General features: G+C 42.7%; 1 protein-coding gene and 1 long non-coding RNA gene across 4 annotated transcripts; one reads left to right on the top strand and one right to left on the bottom strand.

Annotated features, from left to right (window-relative positions):
- Positions 1-4,923: 4,923 nt before the first annotated feature.
- LOC119820417 lies at positions 4,924-6,880 on the bottom strand. Its single transcript, XR_005286499.1, has 2 exons — positions 6,741-6,880; positions 4,924-5,904 (listed from the first exon to the last, which is right to left on the bottom strand). It is a non-coding gene; the product is annotated as an uncharacterized LOC119820417 (long non-coding RNA).
- On the top strand, positions 6,795-24,442 carry Znf583 (zinc finger protein 583). 3 transcript variants are annotated; one of them, XM_038338677.1, is made up of 6 exons: positions 6,795-7,062; positions 9,585-9,660; positions 11,750-11,815; positions 17,307-17,433; positions 18,643-18,741; positions 22,411-24,442. In XM_038338677.1, exons 4-6 carry the CDS (start codon positions 17,400-17,402, stop codon positions 23,862-23,864), a joined length of 1,587 nt encoding a protein of 528 aa, XP_038194605.1. In that variant the 5' UTR covers positions 6,795-7,062; positions 9,585-9,660; positions 11,750-11,815; positions 17,307-17,399; the 3' UTR covers positions 23,865-24,442. The 3 variants fall into 3 exon arrangements, with proteins under 3 accessions (XP_038194605.1, XP_038194603.1, XP_038194604.1); XM_038338675.1 differs by lacking the exon at positions 11,750-11,815; XM_038338676.1 differs by lacking the exons at positions 6,795-7,062; positions 9,585-9,660; positions 11,750-11,815 and having other exon boundaries at positions 17,295-17,433; positions 18,646-18,741.
- The last annotated feature ends 372 nt before the right edge of the window (positions 24,443-24,814 follow it).

Below are 24,814 nucleotides of genomic sequence, written 5' to 3'. Positions count from 1 at the left end.
CCAGAAGGCACACATCTGTCTTGAGTGCCTCGAGCCTGTTCAGAGGATCTCTGCAGAGATGTGAGGATTGAGAACTATAGCCATCTGGTCTCCCTGGGCACAGGGGTCTGCTCTGTTAGTCTGGATCTTCCTGGGCGTGCCCCTTCCTTGTCAGTTATTGGGTACCATTCTGTTCCATGACTGGTCACCTTTGAGTGTACAAAAGGCAGCCAGTTGCTTAAAGTCCTGCCTTCCACTGCTCTATTGCATTTTCTTTTGGCACTTTCTGCAGTTGTCTCCCTACTCAGTGAGAGAGCTCTGGATCGCTATTTCAAGGCCTCTCAGCATGACCATATGATGTGTTTTTCCTCTTCTTTAGGTATTACCATATCCAAACCTGATGTGATATCCATCCTAGAGCAAGGGAAGGAGTCCGAAAGGGGCACAACAGGAGGCCACTGTTCAGGTGAGTGACAGACCGATGTGCCGCGGTGCCTGTGCTATGGCGGTGCCTGTGCAGTCCTCTGGGCTCTTCTGCTTCATGAACCTGATGAGTGTATTCAGAGGCACTCATCACTTCTGTCCATGGCTCCTCGCATCAGCATGGAAATGAGTCTTTTTACCAGTGAGGTCGGTGGCTGTGACTGCTGTGTCGCTTGCCACTGTGACTGAAGTCATATGCCAGGTAGAATTGGATGGAATACACCACGGGGCCTTTACAAGTAATTTTCCTTTATTGTGCGTGCGTGAATGCCAGCGCGTGCATGCTGAGGCAATGGTGTGGAGGTCAGGGATAACTTTTGCAGTGGCTCTCTTGCCTTACCGAGGCAGAGGTTCTCGTTTTGGCCATACTGCGCAAGCCAGAATAGCCCCCAGAAGCTTCCAGGTGATTCTCTTGTCTTTGCCTCTCATCCAACTGCAGGAGTTCTGGGATTATAGATATGAGCCAGTGCACCTGACTTCTTGTGGGTCCCAGGATTCAACACAGGTCGTTAGGCTTTTGTGGCAGGTGCACTTACCCACTGAGCTATCTTGCCTGCCCTCGTGCAGTTTTTGCTTATAATCAGAATAGGATCAAAACGTGACGCTGTAGAAGGGTCTCCCCCCCCCCCCCCCCCCAGTAAACTGAGCTCTAAGCACAAGGTCATTCTTTTTCCATCATTCCCTTTAAGTCATGGAAAAGTTCAAGAGGGGCTACTTCAGAGTTGACAGTGGTCATGGTGTTTGGTTACATTTCAGAGTAGAGGAAACCACAGGAGGAGTCAGCGACTAGATGGACCTAAGGGTGGCTGCTGCATCGCTGCCATGTTGCAACGAGGGGATCCACTTGTTGGTTCCTAGCTGCCCAGCTAGCTTAGCCCTGAAATAACCACACAGAAACTGTATTAATTAAAACACTGCTTGGCCCATTACCTCTAGCACACAAAATTAGTACATTAATAGGTTAAGTCCACAAGTAGGTAAGTGGGGAATCATGTTTAGCACAGCCATAATAATAGACTATAACACCAGTAATCAGACGAGTTTGAGGGGCAAGAGATGGCTCGGTGGTTAGGAGCACTTGCTGCTCTTGCAGAAGACTTGGGTTCAGTTCCCAGCATCCACAACTGCCTATAACTCCAGCTCCAGGAGTTCCCACACCCCCTCCTGGACTCCTCAAGAAACTGCACATCAGTTACAAGTGAAAGTTATTCACAACTAGATCATTTGCACAACTGTATGAACATTCAGCAAAAAGAAATCAACCACTACTGATACACAGCTTCAAAACAAGAAAACAAAGCAATGAAAGAGAACGACACCGTGGGTGGCTAATGAAATAGTTCAGTGGATAAAGTGTGGCAATCTGAGTTTGATTCCCATGACCTACATGGTGGAAGGAGAGAACCCACACCACTCAGGTTTTCATGGCACACAATGGCCCCCACAAAAATCAAATAACAAAAAAATCCAAGGTTCTATAGTGTTGTCACATAACCACTTCTTGAGTTCACTAAACAATTGCTACTTTGTGCCAGGTGGTGGTGGCACACGACTTTAATCCCAGTACTCGGGAAGCAGAGGCAGGCGGATCTCTGTGAGTTCGAGGCCAGCCTGGTCTACAAAAGCTAGTTCCAGGACAAGCATCAAAAGCTACAGAGGAACCTTGTCTCAGAATAAAAGAAAAGAAAAGAAGAAGAAGAAGAAAAAGAAGAAGAAGAAGAAGAAGAAGAAGAAGAAGAAGGGAAGGGGAGGAAGGAAGAAATGCTAATTTGTAAGGATCATAAAGGATACCTGACACATTACAAATATTTCTAATTTTAAGCGAAATAATTATGAAAGATACTTAGCACGATGTAATGAGAAGTGTACCCTTACAAGCACATTTATAGGCACCATGTTATTACCCATACAACATTCTATGGTAGGGGAAGCCGTGACTCACTCAACAGTTTCCCCGCTGCTGGACAGCAAACCTAAAAAAGATCATTTAGATGGTCCTGTATTGTTCCTGTAAAAATATATATATATATATATATATATATATATATGTATGTATGTATGTATGTATGTATATGTATGTATCCTTTAAAAGGCTATACTCAAACTTGGGTTTGCCTTATTCTTTTTTTTTTATTTGCTTATTTTAAGCGTCTATTAAGCCCTGCGCTTAAACTTGTTTACAAATGTAGGGGCTAGAGAGATGGCTCAGGGGTTAGAAGAACTTGCTGCCCTTGTTCTAGCACCCACATGGCAAATCCAGTTCCAGAGGATCCAACGCCCTCTTCTGGCCTCTGTGGGCACTGCATGCAAGCAAAACACCCACACACATACAAATAAATAAATCCTTTTTTAAAACAATCATTTTACTGTAAATAATTTTAATTAACTCCAGATCTGCTTTAATGTTTTTTATATATACATACAATAAAATACTACTTCGTCTCAGAATAAACAAAGGCAAACATAGTGCTAAAAGCAAAACATCCCTAATTTCAGAAGGTGGAGGACCCTTCCAAAACTATCCTACATCTACCAAGTTGCATGAGAAATTGGGCATAGGAAGAGGGCATCATCTGAGCGCTAGCAGCGGAGTACGACGGGAAATGTAGTCCAGAATCGGAAAGCCTATTTAAAAAAAAAAAAACCAACGGTGGCGCAGACGTCGCGATTACTCCGAAGGCTGAGACTCTTGGTCCGTGGCGCCTGCTCCCATACTCTCCGCGGAGCTTCCGGATAGCTCCAGATTCTCCGCTTGTTCCCTCCTGGGTCCGGCTGCCTACTGCCCACAGCCGGATTACCACATCAATACCAGCGGCTGCCCAACACCAGAAAGTGACATAAGCGCTGGCTCTGCTAGAGAGCGAGTTTACGTTGCAGTCCTTTCTGGGAAATGTAGTCTCGAGGCTGCCAAACGGTCTAATCAGGTGTAGCAGTGTTTTGTGAGCCATGAGACAGACGCCTATGTGCTGAGATGTGGAAGGGTGTTCGCATCCTGTAGCATTCTTCTGAAAGTCGCACGTGATTCCTTCTCTGGCTATGAGTGCGTGGCCATGGCTGTGTATGAGTAACTCATGTGACCATGTGTGGTGTTTGATTTTTAATTCTGTGCCGTTAGTTTAGTAAGCGACTGGGACCAGTTAACCGTGGATGCACACTTGTGGAAATGTGACTGAAAAGTTTTCCATTTATAGAAGATCTCCAGATAAAACTCCACTATGTGTGCAACCCTGGGTTTATGTATGTGCACCCCATGAATGCAGTGCCAACAGAAACCAGAAGAGCGCACAGATCTGCCGGAACTGGAGTTACAGGAGCCGTGCACCACCATGTTGGTACTGGGAACCAAGCGTGGGTCCTTTGCAAGAGCAGAAAATCTTCTGAACCACTGAGCATTCTCTCCAGCTCCAAAGTAAAAATAACTCTTAAAAAATAAGTAAAAGCAACACCATTTTAAATAGGTGTACTAGTTGAAAATTTTCTTTTGTTTAGACATATTATTCCTGTTTACTTAATTACAATTTTCCATTAAAATCTTTGTGTTAAATATAATTGCATTTTCCCTTGAGATCAAACTTCCCTCATATGATGCCTACCATTAGTAATTTTGGTGGAATAGTTAAATTGTTCCATACACTGAAGTGTAACCAGGTTCCAAAGAAAAAGACATGGATGAGATATCAATGATAGTTTTCACTAGAGATAAGAGTTAGATGGGCTGTGGTGATGCACACCTTTAATCCCAGCACTTGAGAGGCAGAAGCAGGTGGATCTCTGAGTGCTAAAGGCCAGCCTGGTCTACAGAGCAACTTCCAGGACAGCCAGAACTACACAGAAACCCTGTCTCAAAAACAAAAAACAAGCAAGCAAACAAAAAAGAGCTAGTAAAATACTTTTAGAGAAAAGTTGAATATATATGATAGTATAAAGAACCAACCTGCTTAAAAGCAAGGCTTAAAAGCCATCTTAAAGTATGTGCAAACTAGGCTCATTCCTGTTTATGGTTAAACCTCTGTTTCTCAGGGATTGGGCTATGCCTCACCTCTAACCTAATTCAAATAGTTCTGTACCGCCTGTTCCAGGAATGATGTGGGATGTCCTTCTGTATATAAGTTGCTTATATATTCATTGGTTAATGAATAAAGCTGCTTTGGCCTATGGCAGAGCAGAATATTGCTAGGCTGGAAGAGAGAGAGAGAGAGAGAGAGAGAGAGAGAGAGAGAGAGAGAGAGAGAGAGAGAGAGAGAGAGAGAGAGAGAGAGAGAGGAGTCAAGGAGGCCACAGCCTTGTAGCAATACAGATTAGTAGAAATAGGTTAATTTAAGATATAACGGTTAGCTAGGAATTTGCCTAAACTATTGACCAAACAGTATTGTAATTAAAATAGTGTCTGTGTGATTATTCAGGTCAGGGCAGCCAGAACAAATGAGCAGTCTCTGTTTACACAGGAATAGCAATCGTGTCTTTGTTTAAAGAGCTGTTTATTACCATCTTGCAAACCTATCTTTGTTTCAAAAGGTTTTATGACTGCTTATGACTACCTTGTTTTGACTTGACTACCTGCTATTATGCCCACTTTGCAACCATGTCTTTTTTTCAGGGGGGGACTAACTTGTTATGCTTATTTTCTGCTTCTGTAACCCCCCCCCCATTTTACCCACAATATCCCGCACTGGGAAACCCCAACCCTTAAGCTATAAAAGCCTTGTCTTTCTCACATCCAAAGCTGACCTCTTGAACTGGGTCTTAGTGGGAGGTAGCTCGTGTACCTGAATTTTTAAAAAATCTGTTTTAATTAATTCAGTCATAATATTTGGGTTGGTGGTCTTTCTTCTCCCATCTTTGAGATTAACAATCTCATTGAATGTTTTGTTTTGAGTCAAGACCTGTGTAGGGTAAGAACCTGGACCCTGGAAGCCCTAACAGTCTGTGCTCACCTTTCTCCATAAGCCAACTAAAGAAATAATACTGAAGTACAGAGAAAGGGGATTTAGTAAACGTGGCCCATGCTGGGCAGTGGAAGCACATGCCTTTAATCCCAGCACTTGGGAGGCAGAAGCAGACGGATCTCTTTGAGTTCGAGGCCAGCCTGATCTACAGAGCGAGTTCCAGGGCAGGCTCCAAAGCTACAGAGAAACCCTGTCTCAAAAAACCAAAACCAAAAAATAAAAAATAAAAACATAAAAATATGTCCATGTTGGAAAGTTGAACAAAGTAATCCGGCGACTTGCCACACCCCTGTCCCTAAATCCATTGTCCAAGTCCTGACAAAGGCTAAGCAGACAAGCTCCTTGTCTGGCTGGTATTCCAGTTTCCTTAGTTCCATGATTTCAATGGTCTGATAGCTGAAAAATGATTCCACTCTGTATAGACAGTAGTTCTCAATCCGTAGGGCATGTCCTCTTCGCGGGTTCAAGACCCCTTCACAGGGTTCACCAAAGACCACTGGAAAACACAGATATTTACATTACCATTCTTTTTTTTTTTTTTTTTTTTTTTTTGGTTTTTCGAGACAGGGTTTCCCTGTAGTTTCTAGAGCCTGTCCTGGAACTAGCTCTTGTAGACCAGGCTGGCCTCGAACTCAGAGATCCGCCTGCCTCTGCCTCCCAAGTGCTGGGATTAAAGGCGTGCGCCACCACCGCCCGGCTACATTACCATTCTTAACGGTAGCAAAATTACAGTTATGGACTAGCAACAGAGTAATTTTAAGGTTAGGGTCAGCACAACATGAGGAACTGCATTAAATGGTCACAGCATTAGGAAGGTTGAGAATCGCTGCTGTAGAACATTCTTGTTCGACTGCCCAGGCTTATCTCCAAACCTTGTTTGCTCTTTTGTTGTTTGTTTGTTTGTTTGTTTGAGTCTCTACGTAGTTCTCTGTTCTGGAACTCACTATGTGGTCTCAAACTCCCAGACTTCTGCCAGCTTTTGCTTCCCAAGTGCTGGCTGGGATTAGCGGCGTGTGCTACTACACCTGGCTTTGATCTCCAAATATTAATCCTCCTTTCTTTCAACCCCCAAAATCTTTAATCCCAGCAGAGGTGGGTGAATCTCTGAGTAACAGGCCATACGGCTACACAGAAACCCTGTCTCAAGAAAACAAACAAACAAAAAAGTAACAATAGCAAAAAGAAATGAGAGAAAAGGTAATGCAGAGGAAAATTTAACAAACAAGAAAGGAAGCCTGAATTACTCAGTGACTTGTCTTTATTTTGCTGGCCCTGGCAAAATAAAGCCATAGCCGCCGGTCAGCACTGCGCATGCGTGGTCGAGCTTCCTACCTCCACTCCTTGCAGGAGAAGCCCGCCTGAGCAAGCTGCGCCTGCGCAGCCTGAGTGAGTTCGGCTTTTGAAAACCTGAAGAGAAGGGACAGAGTCCTGCAGAGACTCCTGGTCCCGGAGAGCCGCGCCCTGGTGGGCGTTCCCAGCATGCCCTGCGCCGCTCAGGTCAAGCGCCGGACTCCACCTCCCAGAGGCCCCTGCGCGGAGCTACTCTGCTGCCGCGCCTTTGTGAGCTCTGTCGGAGCCGTGAGATCGAGCCCCGGGCCCGGCCCGATCTGCCTCGGCGCAGAGCGAGGAGTGACGCGGACGCAGGAGGAGCCCGGTGAGCAGCGGGGTACCGTGTGGGAGAGTGTGTGGCGGGACCCGCGGGACCATGCGAGACCACGCCACCGTGTATGAGGGGCCTGTGGCAATGTACGAGACAGTAGGAGACAGCATTCCATGGACCAGGGCGCCTGCGACTATGAGACTGAGTGTGCCACTGTGTGATAGCGCTGGGGGACGTGTGTGGGGACCTGAGTGACAGTGTGAACCTGTGACTGAACCTGCACATTGTGTGAGCCCGAGGTGGTGATCGTGTGTGTGGCAGTACGAGAGCACAGCAGACCTGCGACTCACACTGTGTAAGACCGAAAGGCTGTGGCAGTGTGAGTGACCGTCGGGGCGGGATGTATGTGAGAATATGGGCGGCGATCTGAGTGACTGTGGGACCACACCACAGTGTGCGAGTGCCAGTGGCCCAGACTGCGGGCTGTATGGGGCTGAGAAGTTGGGACAGCGTGTGACAGCGTGAGGGACCATGTGGGAGGATGTGTGGCAGGACTGAGACCACGCCACTTCGTTTCTGAGTGTGTGAGACACTGTGGCAGTGTGTGGCAGTGTGTGGCAATTTGTGTGACAGTACACGACTATGCCAGTAGTGTCGGGAGGGCCTGGGATACTTTGTGAGGCAAATACTGCCTATGACCTAGATAGAGGCCGTGACAGAGTGTGTGACAGTATGAGACCGTGTCGCAGTGTTGAAGGGCCTGTGACAGTGTGTGAGACGGTGAGCGGCCATGATGATGTGTGTGATGGCACAAACCTGTACCGCCATGTATGAGACAGCCTGTGACAGTGTGAGACAGAAAATGTGTGACTAAAGAGGCCATGAGAGGCTCTGAGAATGTACGCAAGGCTGAATGGGACTGTGTGAGACAGAACCTTGTGTCAGTGCCTCGTGACATGGTGGCCCCGTGACAGATCGTGAGAACTGCGTTTGACTATGCCACCGAGCAGACCTGTGAGGGTGAGGCTGCGTTTGGGACTATGTGACACTATTGCAGTGAAGCATTTACTATCAGGTGTGATGAAGCCGTGACAGTGGGCCAGAGTGACCGTCTATAAGGCTGTGTCCCTGATCTGAGACAGGGTAGCTGTTTGAGGCGGACATTGCCAGAAGGTGTGATCGTATGAGATGTCTCATGAGGGGGGCATGAGCCCGTGTGATTGTGTGGACAGATGTGGTGTACTGTAAGCGGGAAGCTGCTTGTTCGTTCCAGGCTGCCCGGACCAGGGAATACTCACTCTGAACGATATTATTTACAATACTCTTTGGCCAGTAGCTTAAGTGAATTGATAGCTAGCTCTTACATCTAGAATGAACCCATTTCCATTATTTTATATTTTACCACAAGGCTGTGGCCAACCAGCAAGGTTCCAGCTGGCAGCTTGTGTCTTTCCCCTTTGATGGCTCCATGGGTTCTCCCTGACTCCGCCTTCTTTGTCCCAGCATTCAGTTTAGTTTTCCCCGCCTAGCTCTATTCTGTTAAGTCACTGGCTGAAACAGATTTATTTATTAACTAATAAAAGCAACAAATATATAAAAAGAAGGACTTCCCACACAGTATACTGAGTGATTGAATGAAGCATTTTAATAGATATAGAATTAATAAATATATAGATATAGGACTCCTTGGCATGGAGTTATATCACTTATTTATTTTTAAAGATTTTTTAAAAAATAACTTATTTTTATTTTGTGTGCATTGGTGTTTAGCCTGCATGTGTGTCTGGGGGAAGGAGTTAGAATTATTGGAACTGGACTCACAGACAGCCGTGAGCTGCCTTATGTGTGCTGGGAATTGAACTCCAGTCCTCTGGAAGAGCAGCCAATGCTCTTAACCAAGCCACCTCTCCAGCACTCTTAAGTGATTCATTATTCTTTAAGGCACTGAAGTTTAGTTTTTAAAAACACTGTGATTACAATGATGGCTGACTAAACTAAACGTCCCCTCCCTTCCCTTTTTGAAGAAGTTGCTCTCGGGAGCAGTTCGTTAGTGGTGTCGTCCAGATCACAGGGTCCCTCCGATGCCCACTGTGTAAAGTAGCTTCATCTCGTAGCCTACTTTGCATCCTTGTGGAAAGGGTAGGGACAATCTTCCTGTTAACATCATCATCTGTACACTATTAATTCAAGTCTAGTTTCTAGTTTGACTCAATTATTTGCTCAACAGTTGCCTTGGGTATCTTCAATAATGAAAACCCTTCGTGTGTTAAAATGGTGGAAGATTTGATAATGCCATTCTGTATTTGCTCTTACTATTTATAATTGTAAGTGAAAGATAACTTAAACAAAGTGTATGTTGAATTCCGGAGCTATAAAGTACATAAGGAAAATAATTGTAAATTTTTTTTAACAGAGTTTATTGAGAAAGGAAGGGGGAAGAAAAAAGAGCATAAATCTAATGGTATCTCAAATGTGCATGTGGGATGAGAGAAGGAAAAGGGATGGAAGACTTCTAGGCTAGTGATGCTGGGGTCGCTGGGTGCACCTGGAAATCATGGTTTCTTTTTTCTGTCCAGCTCTGTATTCTCAGGATATCGCCCCCATCCCAGAAACACAGTCATACATTCTTGAAGTTTTAACGCCATGTCCAAGGTAAGAAGTATTTCTTATTCCCTGAAATGCCACCTTTTCAGCCAAGCAAAAGGAACATTTTGACTTCTGAAATTCAGCAGCCTGACCAAATCTCTTCTATATAGTGACATGGTCTTGTCCTCCATTGCAACATAGAAGAAAGTCCCCTGAAGCCTGAAAGTGTCCCTTATCCCCCAGCCACCATTTGCTTCTTTAGTCAAGGACGTGTTCCACCTCACCTATGGCTTCAGTGTTGTAGAAACGCTAAATGAGACTCTACGCTCTTGGGTAGAGTCTTAGTCAGGGTTTCTATTGCTGTGAAGAGAAATCATAACCATGGCACTCTTAGAGAGGACAGCATTTACTTGGGTGGCTTACAGTTCAGAGGTTCAGTCCATCATCATCATGGTGGGACATGGAGGCGTGCAGATGGACATGGTGCTGGAGAGGGAGCTGAGAATTCTACATTTTGCAGGCAACGGGAAGTGAACTGAATGTTACACTGAGTGAAACTTGAGCAGAAGAAACCTCAAAGCCCGCCCCCACAATGACACACTTCCTCCAACAAGTCCACACCTACTCTACCAAAGCCATACCTCCTAATAGTGCCACTCCCTTTGGGGCCATTTTCTCTTAAACCACCACAGGTGGGATCTGAACAGTCCCTTTATGGCTATTGGAGATGGAGATGTGTTCAGCTGTGATTGGCAGCCATGAGCTTTTTTCTACAGTCTTGGGTGTGAAAGGAAGTCAGAGAACTTTTGGATGCTCAGAGTTAAGACATTTGGCAAAAACTCATGTTCAAGATGATTTTGAGTAATCGGATGTATCAAATCTTGATTATTTAAGTGTTGCTCGGCTAAGGTAGGGTTTGTGTGAGTCCTTGTAAGCTCTGACAGGACGATTTTATGAAAATAGTAGAACCTTTAGGGATGTTCTGATTTGGCAGCAGCCCACAGCTGATACACTAGGTAATCCAGTTCATTAACTAGTAACATTACTAAGGAAAATAAATTGAGACAGTGCCTCATGTAACCCAAGCTGGCCCTCAACTCCTACAGCTATGATCTTGAATTCCCAATCCTCCAGCCTCTGCTTATAAAATATACTGAGATTACAGGCATGTGCCACCACCACATTTGTTGGGGTAGGAGGTAGAACAGGAAGCAGTTGAGTCTGTATTTTTCTTCTTTTTGTTTGTTTGTTTGTTTTGTTTTTCGAGACAGGGTTTCTCTGTGTAGCTTTGGAGCCTGTCCTGGAACTCGCTCTGTAGACCAGACTGGCCTCGAACTCACGGAGATTTGCCTGCTTCTGTCTCCTGAGTGCTGGGATTAAAGGCATGCACCACCACCCCCCTGCAAGTCTGTATTGTTAACTATTCATTATTTTTATCTTGTGGTCATGAGTGCTTGTTTGCATGTATGTCTATACAGTACATGAATGCAGTGCCAGAGGAGGCCAGAGGAAGGCACTGGATCCCCTGGAACTGGAGTTACAGATGGTTGTGAGGGGCCATGTGGGTGCCAGGAACTGAACTTGTATCCTCTGCAAGAGCAGGTGGTGCTCTTACCCACTGAGCCATCTCTCCAGTCCATTGCACCTGCATCTTTAAAACATTACAAAAGTATTTTCTACAATAACTGAAATAGTAAGTAGTACAAAATAGAGCCAAAGGAAAACACATTTAAAGATACGTCTATATATAATACCCAGAAGCTAATGCAAATATGCAAACTGTACAAGAATGAAATTTATTCCCCCATTTACTAAACATGTAGTTATTAAAGATTCTATGAAGTGCTATGATAAATAAAAATAGACATTGTCTTTTCATAGATTTGGTGTCTACTGATTTAATTATATGTTAATATGCTGGGGTATATTACACCTGCAGGATTATTTATTTAGGAAAATCCTTTTTTTCTTACAATTAGAGATTCTATAGATTAAATATGAAAATCATTTTAAACACATTGCTAAATAAAATACAGAGAATAGAAAGGTAAGCCAGACTGAAATTGTCTAAAACAGAATTTAAATTTTTTTTCCATTCATGGCCCTCTTTTACCTGAGAAATTTTAAATTAATTTTTTTTCTTTTTCTGTATGAGTGATCTGTTTGTACGTGAATCGATGACTCCATGCCCAAGAAGTTCCCAAATAACCCTGGCATATAGGTATATAAAAATAGTCAGACAAATCAAACATTGATTAATGATAAATTATGAAAAATTATTTTAAAATTATTGGTATACATATGATTTTACCATTTATTGAAGATAAAAGTAAATTTAAATACTAATGAGATTCATGTACCTATTTATTTTTTCATAAATAACTAAATCTTGACTGAATATTTGATTCTGCAGGATATTAAACAGAGTTATTCCGTTTTTTTATAATTGGCAACACTGAGAATGCTGCTTTGTTTAAATATATGGTACAAAATGACAGAAGTATGTTTAGGGTATTTTTATAAAATGTTAAAAATTCTGTTCTAATCCCAAGGCAAAATTCATTTAATGATTTTTTTTTTTAATTTATTGTATGTGTATGTGTGTTTTGTCTCTATGTATTTATATGTACCTCGTGTGTGCCTGGTGCTGGCAGAGGCCAGAAGAGGGCATCCGACCTCCTAGAAGTGGAGTTGCAGACAGTTGTGAGCCATCACGTGGGTGCTGGAAACCGAGCTGTGAACAGCAAGTGCCCTTAACCACTGAACCATCTCCACAGTTCCCATTTAACAATTTAGTGATTGAAACACATAAGTCAGCACCTTAACTGGGGCCTTAGTTTCTTTTTCCATTGCCATGGGAAAATGCTTTGACAAATGCAGATTTGAAGGGAGGCTTTATTCTGGTTCACAGTTCATGGTGCATTCCATCATGATGGGGAAGTCAAGGTGTGGGAGCTTGAAGGAGCTGATCACACTGCATACACAGTCGGGGCAGAAAACAATGAGAGCAGTTGGTGATCTCCTTTGCTCAGCCTTCAAAGACTCCAGTGCACTCAGTTTTCTCACCTCAAGTAACACAGTCAAAATAATCTCCCACAGGCATGCCCAGAGTCCATTTCCAGTAGCAAGGGTGTCTTAGTTACTGATCTCTTGCTGTGAGGAGACACCATTACCGTCTCAGTCAATGTTCTGCCACACCAACTCCAGTGTCATCTGTGTGACATGACATATGTCATTATGCTGGACGGGAGCGACGTGTCCCATGGGACTAGGCTTCCTGGAGGTCGATGGCAGACAGCCCGGTATTGGCTGCCCTTGGGGCATGGACAGGTTTCTCAATTAGTTGACTATGCGGGATATGAGCTTTGCACAATTTCTTTCATAATAATGATAGTCTTTATATATATAAGACAAGGATCATTCTCTTCAGGAACAGCTTTGAGATAGGGAAGCACAGTATGGGAATGTATAAGACTACAGCAGAACCTTTGTCATACACGGGGAGTATGATGAGCAAGGGAATAGATAGGTTAATGTTGATGGACAAAGACTGTTATGTTATACTTTGAACTTTATGAATAGGTTTGTTAGATCCCAACCCCCATGATGTCTCCTGCATAAGAAGGTACTAAAAAGTATATCTCCACAGGTGCAGCGAACTGATTAGGCATATTTGGTCACTAGATGATATGAAGAAAGGGTTAGAAAGGGGAAAGGCCATGATAGCGATAATGAGACAGAAACTTTCTATTCTTAAGATGAAACCAATTGACTGAGGTTTACGTTCCCAAGGACAAGATTTCCTCTTCTAAGGATGTTTTATGTCTAACACGTGTCCCTGATAATGTGACTAAGAGAAGCTTTCGTACTGTGCCAACTGATGACACATGACCTTCTGATTTGTTCTATATAATGAAAACATGAATTTAGTAAAATTGCAGCAGATTCCAACCACTCTCTTGTGTGTTGTGTCTGTCTGTCATTCGCCGAACTTGTGCCTTCCTGTGTACCAAGACCCTGCTTCTCCCACGGTCTGAGTGGCTCCCCTGAGCCGGTCCGTGGCAATGTTCTATTTCTGTGAGGAGACACCGTGACTGTCTCAGTCAGTGTTCTATTTCTGTGAAGAGACACCATGACTGTCTCAGTCAGTGTTCTATTGCTGTGAGGAGACACCGTGACTTCACATGGTACTGACTGTCCTAGAACTCGCTTTGTAGACCGGGCTGGCCTCAAGCTCAAAGATCTGCTTGCCTCTGCCTCTGGAGTGCTGGGATCAAAGGTGTGCGCTGCCCCACCCTCTTATCACGTTTCTTTACTATGGATGCAGTGTGAGTCTCATGTTCCTGCCACTGTTACTTCCTCTGCAATGGTGGACTGTAATCGTGAACTGTGAGCTGAAATAGATTCTTTCCCCTTAAGTTGTTTTTGTCAGGGTACCTTTCTTTTCTTCCTTTAGGTTGATTTATTTCATGTGTGTGATTGTTTTACCTGCCTGTGTGCCTGTGTACCATGTGAATGCCTGGTGGAGGTCGGGGGAGGATGGAGGGAGTCAGAGCTCCTGGAACTGGAGTTGTAGGTTTGTGAGCATCCCATGCTGGGAAGTGAACTGAATTGAGCCATCTCTCCAGCCCTTGTCAGGGTATTTTATCACAGCAACAGAAAGGACAGTTAAGACACCCAGTGAGGTTGGGCAGTGGCGGCACACGCCTTTAATCCCAGCACTTGGGAGGCAGAGGCAAGAGGAGACTGATTCTAGTGTAGGGTAAAAAGTCTGAGCTCACTTCTGCGGCTTGAAATCCCACCAGTCCCTGAGCTCTCCCCAAGCTTAGTACTTGATTTTTTTATTTATTTTATTTATTTATTTTTTTTGGTTTTTCGAGACAGGGTTTCCCTGTAGTTTCTTGAGCCTGTCCTGGAACTAGCTCTTGTAGACCAGGCTGGCCTCGAACTCGGAGATCCGCCTGCTCTGCCTCCCGAGTGCTGGGATTAAAGGCGTGCACCACCACCGCCCGGCCAAGCTTAGTACTTGAAATCCTACCAATCTCCTCCCTGGAAATTGCTACCCTAGAAAATTCCACCCCCAAGAAACCTTATATAAGACCTGCCTCTCTCTCAGTTCCCTGCTGCTTCTCACCCAAGCTGAGGCAGCCACCCTCCTGCGTTTTTACCAATAATTCTCTTACGTGAGGTTTGTAGTACAGTGTGACTGTGTGGTATTCTTGGCTCCTGATTGCCAGGATATCCTTCCCCTCAGAGCCATAACACCTACATCTAAGAAGCTGTCAAGTTGGCTACACCAACCATCACAAATAACGGTTTTTAAAAATCAAACATTTCAACAATACAGTCATTAGATTGCTGATTATACTTACATACTCAGGAATGATGAAAGGAAAATATTGAAAGAATGTTATAGGAGCCTCTGGAAGGAAAGAATTCAGTCAGGAGACACCAGCGGTTTAAGTGGAAGTTTATTTAGCAAAGAAAATTTAAATAAGTGATAAACATAGAGATTGCTGCTCCCAAAGGCAGTGCTGGCACAGTGAGTTCTCTGTTTGGATCTAAAAGTAATTTTTATGAGTATTTGTGAGGTAGGTGGCATATTCACAGGGTAAGGTGACCTTTCCCCCTCTCAAGTCATGGCATGCTAGATCTTTCTTTTGGAGAATATATCAGTCAGGGTTCTTTTGATTTTTGTTTTGTTTTGTTTTTTGAGGCAGTGTTTCTCTCTGTAGCGTTGGCTGTCCTGGAACTCACTCTGTAGACCAGGCTGGCCTCGAACTCACAGAGATCTGCTTGCCTCTGCCTCCTGAGTGCTTGTAGTCAGGGTTCTTTAGAGCAGTAGTTCTCAACTTGTGGATTGCAACCCCTCTGGGGGTCAAACAACCCCTTCACATGGGTCCCATATCAGATATCCTGCATATCAGATAGCTACATGTTATGATTCATAACAGGAGCAAAATTACAGTTATGAAGTAGCAACAAAAATAATTTTACCACAACATGAGGAACTATATTAAAGGGTTGCAGCATTAGGAAGGTTGAGGTCCACTGGTCTAGAGGAACCTCTCTCTCTCTCTCTCTCTCTCTCTCTCTCTCTCTCTCTCTCTGTGTGTGTGTGTGTGTGTGTGTGTGTGTGTGTGTGTGTGTGTGTACTACTGGCTGTATATCCAAAGGACCTGAGTTTGGTTCCCAGCACCAGCACCCACAGCCATCTGTAATGCCAATCTCAGGGAATCTGATGTCCTTTTCTGGTCTCCATGGGCATCAGGCACACACACAGTAAACAGACATGTGCAGGCAAAACACTCATGCACATATAAATAAAACACATAAATAAACTCTTAAAATAATTATTGTCAATAAAGATTACATTTTAAAGTATTCTTGTTATAAAGAGAATATGAAAATAAAGCCTTTTTCTTAGTACATTTTCCTCAGTGTTGTTCCTTACAGGCGATTGGTTAAGCCTAGCATTCTCCTTGTTTTTCTTTTATTTCATCTGCTCTTTGTTCACAACTTGATTTCTTCTTCTGCCTTATTTGGATGCATCTAATTAGTCATACATCATTTTTATAAATTCTTAACTTTCTAAGGTAATACAAATCCACTACTTTTTACATAACACTCTTTTTTCCTGCCCCGTGTATCCCATTTTCTCTGAATGGAGAAGTCTTTGGCATTTAGTATGAGTCAGAAGTTGTTGTACACTGTATTGATTTTGGTGTTACTGATCAGAATATGTATGGTAAGTCTTTTCTCCAACAAGAGTTACTCAGAAGTTACGCACTTCCCATAAGAGAACTCCGAAACCAAGCACGGCAATCACTTAACATGCAGCTTTTAGAACGTAAGATGGGGGCTCTGTTACAGCTCTGAAGGGAAAGGTACCCCAGCAGTTGGGAGCCAAGGAAGACCACAGTCACACCACACAGCAAACCTCACACAAGAGATCTATTGGGAAAGACTGAAGAGGGTGGCCACCTCTGCTCAGAAGAGAAGCAGCAACCGAACAGGAGGCAGGCTTCATGAAGGGTTTCTTAGGGGCAGAGCTTTACAGGGTAGCCTGTGATTGTTGGCATTTTGTGGCTTGATCTTGGGGCAAGCTCAAGGATTGATGGGATTATTTAGGACTTTTTTCCTGTAGGGCAGAGCTTGGCCACCAGCATCTCCAGTGGCTGGAAACTGAGTTTGTGACACCTAGTCTGGGGGTGGGACCAGGCCACTTGTGCCTGAAGGGTTTACAGTGGTCATACCTGTAGGTCCAGCACTTGGGGGACTAAGGCAAAGGGACCAAAAGTTCAAGGCTAGCTTGTGTTGTGTAGCTATACCCTATGTATGAGAGAGAGACAGAGAGAGCGGATAAAAGTAGACTCAGAATCTTAGCATTTGGGAAGCTGAGACAGAGGGTTGTGAATTTGAGACAGCCCTGAGCCACATAAAACCCAAAGTATAGACTGTTTAGCTAGTGCTAACTCTTTTCTGTTCTGCTGTGTTGTTTTGATGTTTGTTTGTTTGTTTGTTTGTTTGAGATGGGGTCTCACAATATAGCTTTGACTCACTGTGCAGGCCAGGCTGCCCTGGAACTCAGAATGCCCAACATCTGCCTCCTGAATGCTGGGATTGCGGGAATGTGCTGCCATGTCCCGCTTTAACTGTCTAATCGAGGCCCATGTAAGGATTTGAACCAGAATATGTTTATGTCATTTCAGGATTTGGTGACGTTTGGAGATGTAACTGTAAATTTCACTCAAGAGGAATGGGAATGGCTGAATGATGCTCAGAGAGACTTGTACAGGAAGGTGATGCTGGAGAACTATAGGAGCCTAGTGTCACTGGGTAAGGAAGTCTCTGGAGAATTCCAGCTCCACACACAGGCTGTGCTCCATGAAATGTCTCTGGGATACCTCTGAGTTGCTTTACTAAATTTCCCTTTTTATTAAAAAAAAAATTAAAATTACATCTCTCTCTCTCTCTCTCTCTCTCTCTCTCTCTCTCTCTCTCTCTCTCTCTCTCTCTCTGTGTGTGTGTTTGTGTATGTTGAGTTGTGTGCACATGCCACAGTGTGCGTGTGGAAGTCAGAGGACAACTCTGTGAGTTCTCTCCATCCCTCTTTTCAGGGTTCCATGGATGGAACTCAGGATATCAAGCTTACACAGAAAGTTCTTTTCCCACTGAGCCATTTTATTGGCCCAGTTTCTCTTTCTTAAGCCCATGGAGTGTCACATGCCTATAGTTCCAGTTCCGGAGGACTGGTGTATTAGGGTTCTCTAGAGGAACAGAACTGATAAGATGTATATATGTGTGTGTGTATATATATATGTGTGTATGTATATGTGTATATATACACATATGGTATATATACTTATATATACTATATTATTATATATTAATATATATATGCACACATACACACATATGTCTTACAGGTTGTGGTACAGCTAGTCTAACAATGGCTGTCTACTAACAGAAGGTCCAAGAATCCTGTAGTTAGTTGTTCCGTCCACAAGGCTGGATGTCTCAGCTGGTCTTCAGTATACACCAGAATCCCACAGTAGGCTCTAATGTTAGTGAAGCAATGGACGTACCAGTGAGATCTAGAACAAGCAAGCAAAGAGAGCAAGTTTTCTTCTTCCACGTCCTTATGTAGGCTGTCAGCAGGTGTAGCCCAGGTTAAAGGCGACCTTCCCACCTCAGATGCTCTAATTAAGAAACAAATCTCTCAGATGTACCCAGCCACTAGGGTTTTAGGTAATTCCAGATGTAGTCAAGTTGACAACCAAGAAGAGCCACCTGCTGGGGAAGGAGGACACTCCCTGGGGAAACAGGCTGGGGAAGTTAGCAAACCTACTCCAAAAGTTCATAGAGAATTGTGTTTTCTAAGTTATATTTTACAGAATTGGTAGCTTTCTTAGACTGTCCCTTTGTGTCGCTCATTCTAAAGAATATTTCCGTCTCCCTTAGCTCCCACCTGTAACATCCCCCCTTCCTGATGAGGAGGGGACTTGAACTCCGAGAGTGACTAATTCATCATCTGTTTCTTGGAAGCAGGTATTCCTGTTTACAAACCAGCTGTGATCTCATTACTGGAACAAGGAAAGAACCCCTGCATAGTGCAGAAGGAGGGAACGAGAGATGCCTGCCCTGGTGAGTGGGAGCCCCTTGCTAGACAGCCTCAGATGTTGGTGAAGGCCCAGCTCACTGTTGGCGCTTCTGGTGTAGGTTTCTTTAAAGCATGTGGTCCGTGCAGAAGATGGTCTATCATGCCGAGCTGGTTTAGAGTGCGTGAGTTTATTAGGAACACAGCCTGCAGCAGTAGAAGAATAAACAGCAAGCTGCAGAGAGATGCTGCAGAGAGATATTGGAGCATCAGGGCAGATGCTCACGCTGATAGGGGAAGCCCGGGAACCAGGAGCTTTTGATGGACACAGGGCTTCAGTCAGATGGCCTCTCCGAGTGAGACTTCCTGTTAAGCCATTCCCACCACAGGCGATTTTTGTATCATAGGGAGGACAGTAGCTGCCTTGGAAAGGTACCTGGGAATGTTTACCTCCTAGCTGTGGTCAAGGACACAGTGGGGTTTTTTTGTTGATTGTTTTTTAATCTAACACAGTGTTTCTCAACCTGTGTGTCACTACCCATTTGGGGGAGTTGAACAACCCTTTCACCAGGGTTGCCTAAAACCATCAGAAAACACAGATATTTACATTATGATTCATAACTGTAGCAAAATTACAGCTATGAAATAGCAATGAAAATAGTGTTATGATTGTGGTTCACCACATGAGGAACTGTATTAAAGGGTTGCAGTATTGACAGTTTTCTCGGCATCCTCTGTAGTTAAACGTCTCTATAGTTTCATTACGTGTGTGTGTGTTTCCCTAGTAGTTACTCTTCTCACTTACATTATCAGCTGTGTTTCCCTGAACCTGCACAAAGCAGTCTCATAACTCATTCTTTTATATCTATAATAGTTTGCTATTTTAAGTAATATATTAGGTTGCTATTCATAAATTAGTTGTATTTTTTCAAGATCCAGCGTGTGCATTTATTTTGTACTACTATTCTCCTTTTCTTTTTTATATTTATTTTATTTTAAGTGTATTGGTATCACAGCCCCTGGAACTGGAGTTCTAGACAGTTGTGAGCTGTCATGTGGGTACTGGGAATTGAGCCTGGGTCCTCTGGAAGAGCAGCCAGTGTTCTTAACTGCTGAGCCAGCTCTCCAGCTCCCTACTATTCTTTTTCAATTCTTGGTTTTGGATTTTTCTCTCCTCCTGATTTTCTCATTTATTATATTCTCAATAATGCTGCTAGGGTAGCTTAGCCTGCCAATCTGTCTCTCTTATTTGGTGATAAATTGTCAAGGGCTCAGACAATTGTCTGGGTATCTTCAGGTGATTCCTGTAGATTCTGATAGTTCATGCTTTTTGTTACTATTCTCTCCTATAGTTTTAAACTTCCCTTTCATTTGAGTTGTTTGAAGGATAATTTTCTTGTTCCATTACTGTTGAGGGGAGGCCGCATGTTCGTCCCGACTGCCCAGAACTGAAAGTAATCACACAGAAACTGTATTAATTAAATCACTGCTTGACCCATTAGCTCTATCTTCTTATTGACTCTTATATCTTAACTTAACCCATCTCCATTAATCTGTGTATCACCATGAGGTCGCAGCCTATCAGCAAAGTTTCAGCATGTCTGTCTCCGGCCACAGCTCCATGGCTTCTCTCTGACTACTCCTTTTCCCCAACGTTCAGTTTAGTTTTCCCCGCCTAGCTCTGTTCCCCTATAGCTTGCTATAGGCCCAAAGAAGTTCCTTTATTAACCAATGATATTCACAACATACAGAGGAGAAATCCCATATCAGGTTACATTTTGTTCAGATTGTTTTATCGTATTTGATCATATAGTGCTCGTATTATATTTTTTGAAGTGGGGGTATTTTGAGACAGGATTTCTCTTTATAGACAAAGCTGGACTTGAACTCACAGAGATCTGCCTGCCTCTGCCTCCTGAGTGCTGGAATTAAAGGCGCATGCTGCCACTGCCCAGCTCACGTAGCATTGATCTTAGGATATAATTATAGATGGTAAACTGCATCCATATAAATCAAACAATTTGAGTTTTGACACAGGTTCCTTTACACTAAGCTTTGACACCGTGTAGTACCTTTTATAAAATTGACTTTTACTATTTCAGAACCTTTATAGTTCATATCAACTTTAGAATGAAATTGAGAATTTCTACTCAAGAAGCTTTGTTTGGGATTATGTTTACATATCAACAGAGAGATCAGATAGATTCCTTTCTAGTTTTACTTGCTAAAAATTTTATAATTAAAAATACTCATTCTACAACTGGTGAGATAATATATTACCATTAACATAGTGAACAGCACTGATGATTTTTCAATATTCAACTAACCTTGCATTCTTTGGATTTATTTTTGGTCAAAATTATGCTTCCCATATTTTATTAGTTTGATTTGCTATGGTTTTGGTCAGCATTTTGCATTTGTGTTTAGACACGCCATTGTCCTGCAGGATTGCCTGTAATTTCTTTATCTGGCTTCATTATCAAGATAATAATGGACTTGTAAAAACAGGAGTCTTTTGTCAACTTCTGCTTTCCAGAAAGGTTTCCCAGAATGGTATTCTTTTCCCCTTAAATCTTTGGTTGGATTCACTAGAGAAGACATGTGTAGGGAACAGAGGCAATGAATATAGAAGATTTGGGCAATTTAATTCTTCTTGCTTCATCTTTGGTAAGGCGTTATCTTTCAAGAGATCATGCATTTCAAATGAGCTTTCCAGTTGATTAACATAATTTACTTTATAAAACTATCTGTTTAGTTCTATAGAACATGATGATTAACTCCTTTTAGATCTGATGTTGACAATTTTTCTCTTATAATTTTTCTAAATTTTTAAAAATAAATATTTTATTTATTTGTTTTGTATGTATACGTATGTGTATGGAGGCCAAAGAACCAAGTTCAGGAGTTGGTTCTTTCCTTCTTCAGTGTGGGTTCTGGACATCAGCTTCAGGTCATTGGGCGGAATAGCAGATGCCTTTATGCCCTGAGCCGTTTTACTAGCACCCTTGTTTTTTTTTTTGTTTTTTGTTTTTTGTTTTGTTTTTTTCAGATGGGGCTTCTTTGTCTTTTGTTTTGTTTTGTTTTGTTTTGTTTTTGAGACAGGGTTTCTCTGTGTAGCGCTGGCTGTCCTGGAACTTTCTCTGTAGACCAGGCTGGCCTTGAACTCACAAAGATCCATCTGCCCCTGCCTCCCAAGTGCTGGGATTAAATGGCTAAATGTAGTTTTTTTAAAAGAGGTAATCTTATCTGGGACTAATAAGGAGAAGCCAAATTAAAGCCTTACTAAGTTAATAAAAGCAAGCAGTTTGACAAGAAATGATGTTTTCGTGATGACATTGTGGCTTCAGCAATCAACTGAAAATTTATATTTGGTTAGAACTTATTACAAAGAAAATTGTTTTCAGAAGCACCTTTCCTAGAAGGTAAAAATTCACCATAGAGTAGCTCTAGCTGTCCTGAAACTCACTATGTAGACTAGAATGGCCTCGAACTCACAGAGAACCAACTTCCTACCTCATTCTCCCAAGTACTGAAATTAATGGTGTGTTCCACTGTACTCAGCTTAATCACCTTTCTTAATTTAGTTTTTAAGATGCATTAAGAGATGTTAAATTCTTTAATTTTTTTTTTTTTTTAGTATTTTATTTTCTCTGTTTGAGCACTTTCTTTTCTTATAATGAATGGATTTTAAACATCTATTTCTTGGTTTCCTTTAGATTGGGATTATATATTCAAAGGCTTTGAATGTTCATCAAAGCAAGATATTTATGAAGAATCAGCCAAAGTCCTACCAAAGGAAAGAAGCCATCTTAGATATAGCCTTGACTGTCCCAATTGGAAAGAAAACCATGGAAGTGTACACTGGTTTAAGAACGGGTTGATAGTTCAGGAGGTACATTCTGATCAGTTGCTCATCATTCCTAAAGAAGTCCCTGAAGATCAAAGTAATGGGTGTAATCCATCTTGGCAAATATTCCATCAGGATGCAATACTAGATATACCACAAAGTTTCTCTACCAAAGAAAAAACACATCAGTGTGAGCCACAAAAGAGAAGCTACCGAAAAAAGTCTGTTGAGGTGAAACCTAAGAAGGTGCATGTAGAAAGGAAAGTTCTGAAGTGTAACGAATGTGAGAAAGTCTTTCACCAAAGCTCATCCCTTACTCTCCACCAGAGAATTCATACTGGAGAGAAGCCCTACGCATGCGTTGAGTGTGGGAAGGCCTTCAGCCAGAGCGCAAACCTCGCTCAGCATAAGAGAATCCATACTGGGGAGAAGCCTTTTGAGTGTAAAGAATGTAGGAAGGCCTTCAGCCAGAATGCACATCTTGCTCAGCATCAAAGAGTTCATACAGGAGAGAAACCTTACCAGTGTAAAGAATGTAAAAAAGCCTTCAGCCAGATTGCACACTTGACTCAACATCAAAGAATTCATACTGGAGAGAGACCTTTTGAATGTGTTGAATGTGGGAAAGCCTTTAGTAATGGTTCGTTTCTTGCACAGCATCAGCGAATCCATACAGGAGAGAAACCGTATGTGTGTAATGTGTGTGGGAAAGCTTTTAGTCACCGTGGATACCTAATTGTACATCAGAGAATTCATACTGGAGAGAGACCCTATGAATGTAAAGAATGCAGGAAATCTTTCAGCCAGTATGCACACCTTTCTCAACATCAGAGAGTCCATACTGGAGAAAAACCTTATGAATGTAAAGTCTGTAGGAAAGCTTTTAGCCAGATTGCTTACCTTGATCAGCACCAGAGGGTTCACACTGGAGAGAAGCCCTATGAGTGTGCCGAATGTAAAAAGGCCTTCAGCAACAGTTCATCACTCACTCAGCACCAGAGAAGTCACACCGGAGAGAAACCCTATACGTGTAAGGAATGTCGGAAAACGTTTAGCCAAAATGCCGGCCTTGCTCAGCATCAGAGAATTCATACTGGAGAGAAACCTTATGAATGTAATATTTGTGGGAAAGCCTTCAGTTACAGTGGCTCTCTTACCCTCCATCAGAGAATTCATACCGGAGAGAAACCGTACGAATGTAAAGATTGCAGGAAATCCTTCAGGCAACGTGCACACCTTGCTCATCATGAGAAGGTCCATATTATGGAGTCATTCCTGTCCCTTTCCTCTCCATCACCGTCTACATCCATCAGTTGCCAATAGCTATAGATTTGATCTCATAATATGATCCAAATCTGACCCATCAGAACCCTTGATATTTCATCCTCCTTGTCTTCTACATGGTAATCTGATTTATGTGGGGTACTGAAATAGCCTTCCAGTGTACTCACCCAAGCCTCTGTCGGTCTTCACACTTGATCCAAACTTTAGAAGAACACATTTTGGTCTTATTATTTATCCTTCATTAGTTAAGATTACTTACTTGCTGACATCTAAAAGTTCATAGGGGAAAAGCACACAGTCCTTAAAGTAACCTAACAGGCCACCTTGTCCCCAGCACCTTCTTTCAAACTACCTTCTAAACCCTTCATGCCAATGTTCCCCCCTCCCTTGGAACATCCAGAGTTAAAATAGATCTAGGTTCTAATCCTTGCTCTTCCATTTCCCACCCCTAATTTTAGAGCATTTGGTCTTTGTAACCTTCAGTCTTATTTCTATATGGGACTAATAATGGTTCTACCTCAAAAGTTATTGGGAAAAGTAAATAATGCATGTAAATTTCTTAGAGTGCCTAGCATAAAATAATATTAATCTAAAATAAAAATACAATGATGCACAAAGAAGAGTTGATCATTTTAATCATGAAGAAGCAAAAACACAGACCTGCACGTTATAACGTTGGTTTTATTAGAAATACTGGAGTTGGAGACTGAGGCTGCAGCTCGGCTTGTAAAGTGCTTTCTTAGCAGGCACAGGCCTGGTCCACTCCCCAGTGCCATGTAAGATGGGCATAAAAGTTCAGGGTCATTCTGGGCTACACAGCAAGTTCAAGTACAGCCTGGGATGCATGAGACCCTATCATATTAATATATTTTATATATATATATGTATATATACATATATATACATGCATATGTGTATGTATGTATATAATATATATAAAATGCAGTTGGATTGACATTAGACTGATGAAAAAGAAAACGTTAACTTCT

Source organism: Arvicola amphibius, chromosome 8, assembly GCF_903992535.2.
Source record: "Arvicola amphibius chromosome 8, mArvAmp1.2, whole genome shotgun sequence".
NCBI lineage: Eukaryota > Metazoa > Chordata > Mammalia > Rodentia > Cricetidae > Arvicola > Arvicola amphibius.
This window is presented reverse-complemented; position numbering and strand designations above follow the sequence as displayed.

Bases quoted from the DNA above. Each gene is read 5' to 3' on its own strand.
- Znf583 (XM_038338675.1), top strand. The intron at 17,434-18,642 runs GTAAGGAAGTCT...GTTTCTTGGAAG, and splicing joins TAGGAGCCTAGTGTCACTGG to CAGGTATTCCTGTTTACAAA. The intron at 18,742-22,410 runs GTGAGTGGGAGC...GGTTTCCTTTAG, and splicing joins AACGAGAGATGCCTGCCCTG to ATTGGGATTATATATTCAAA.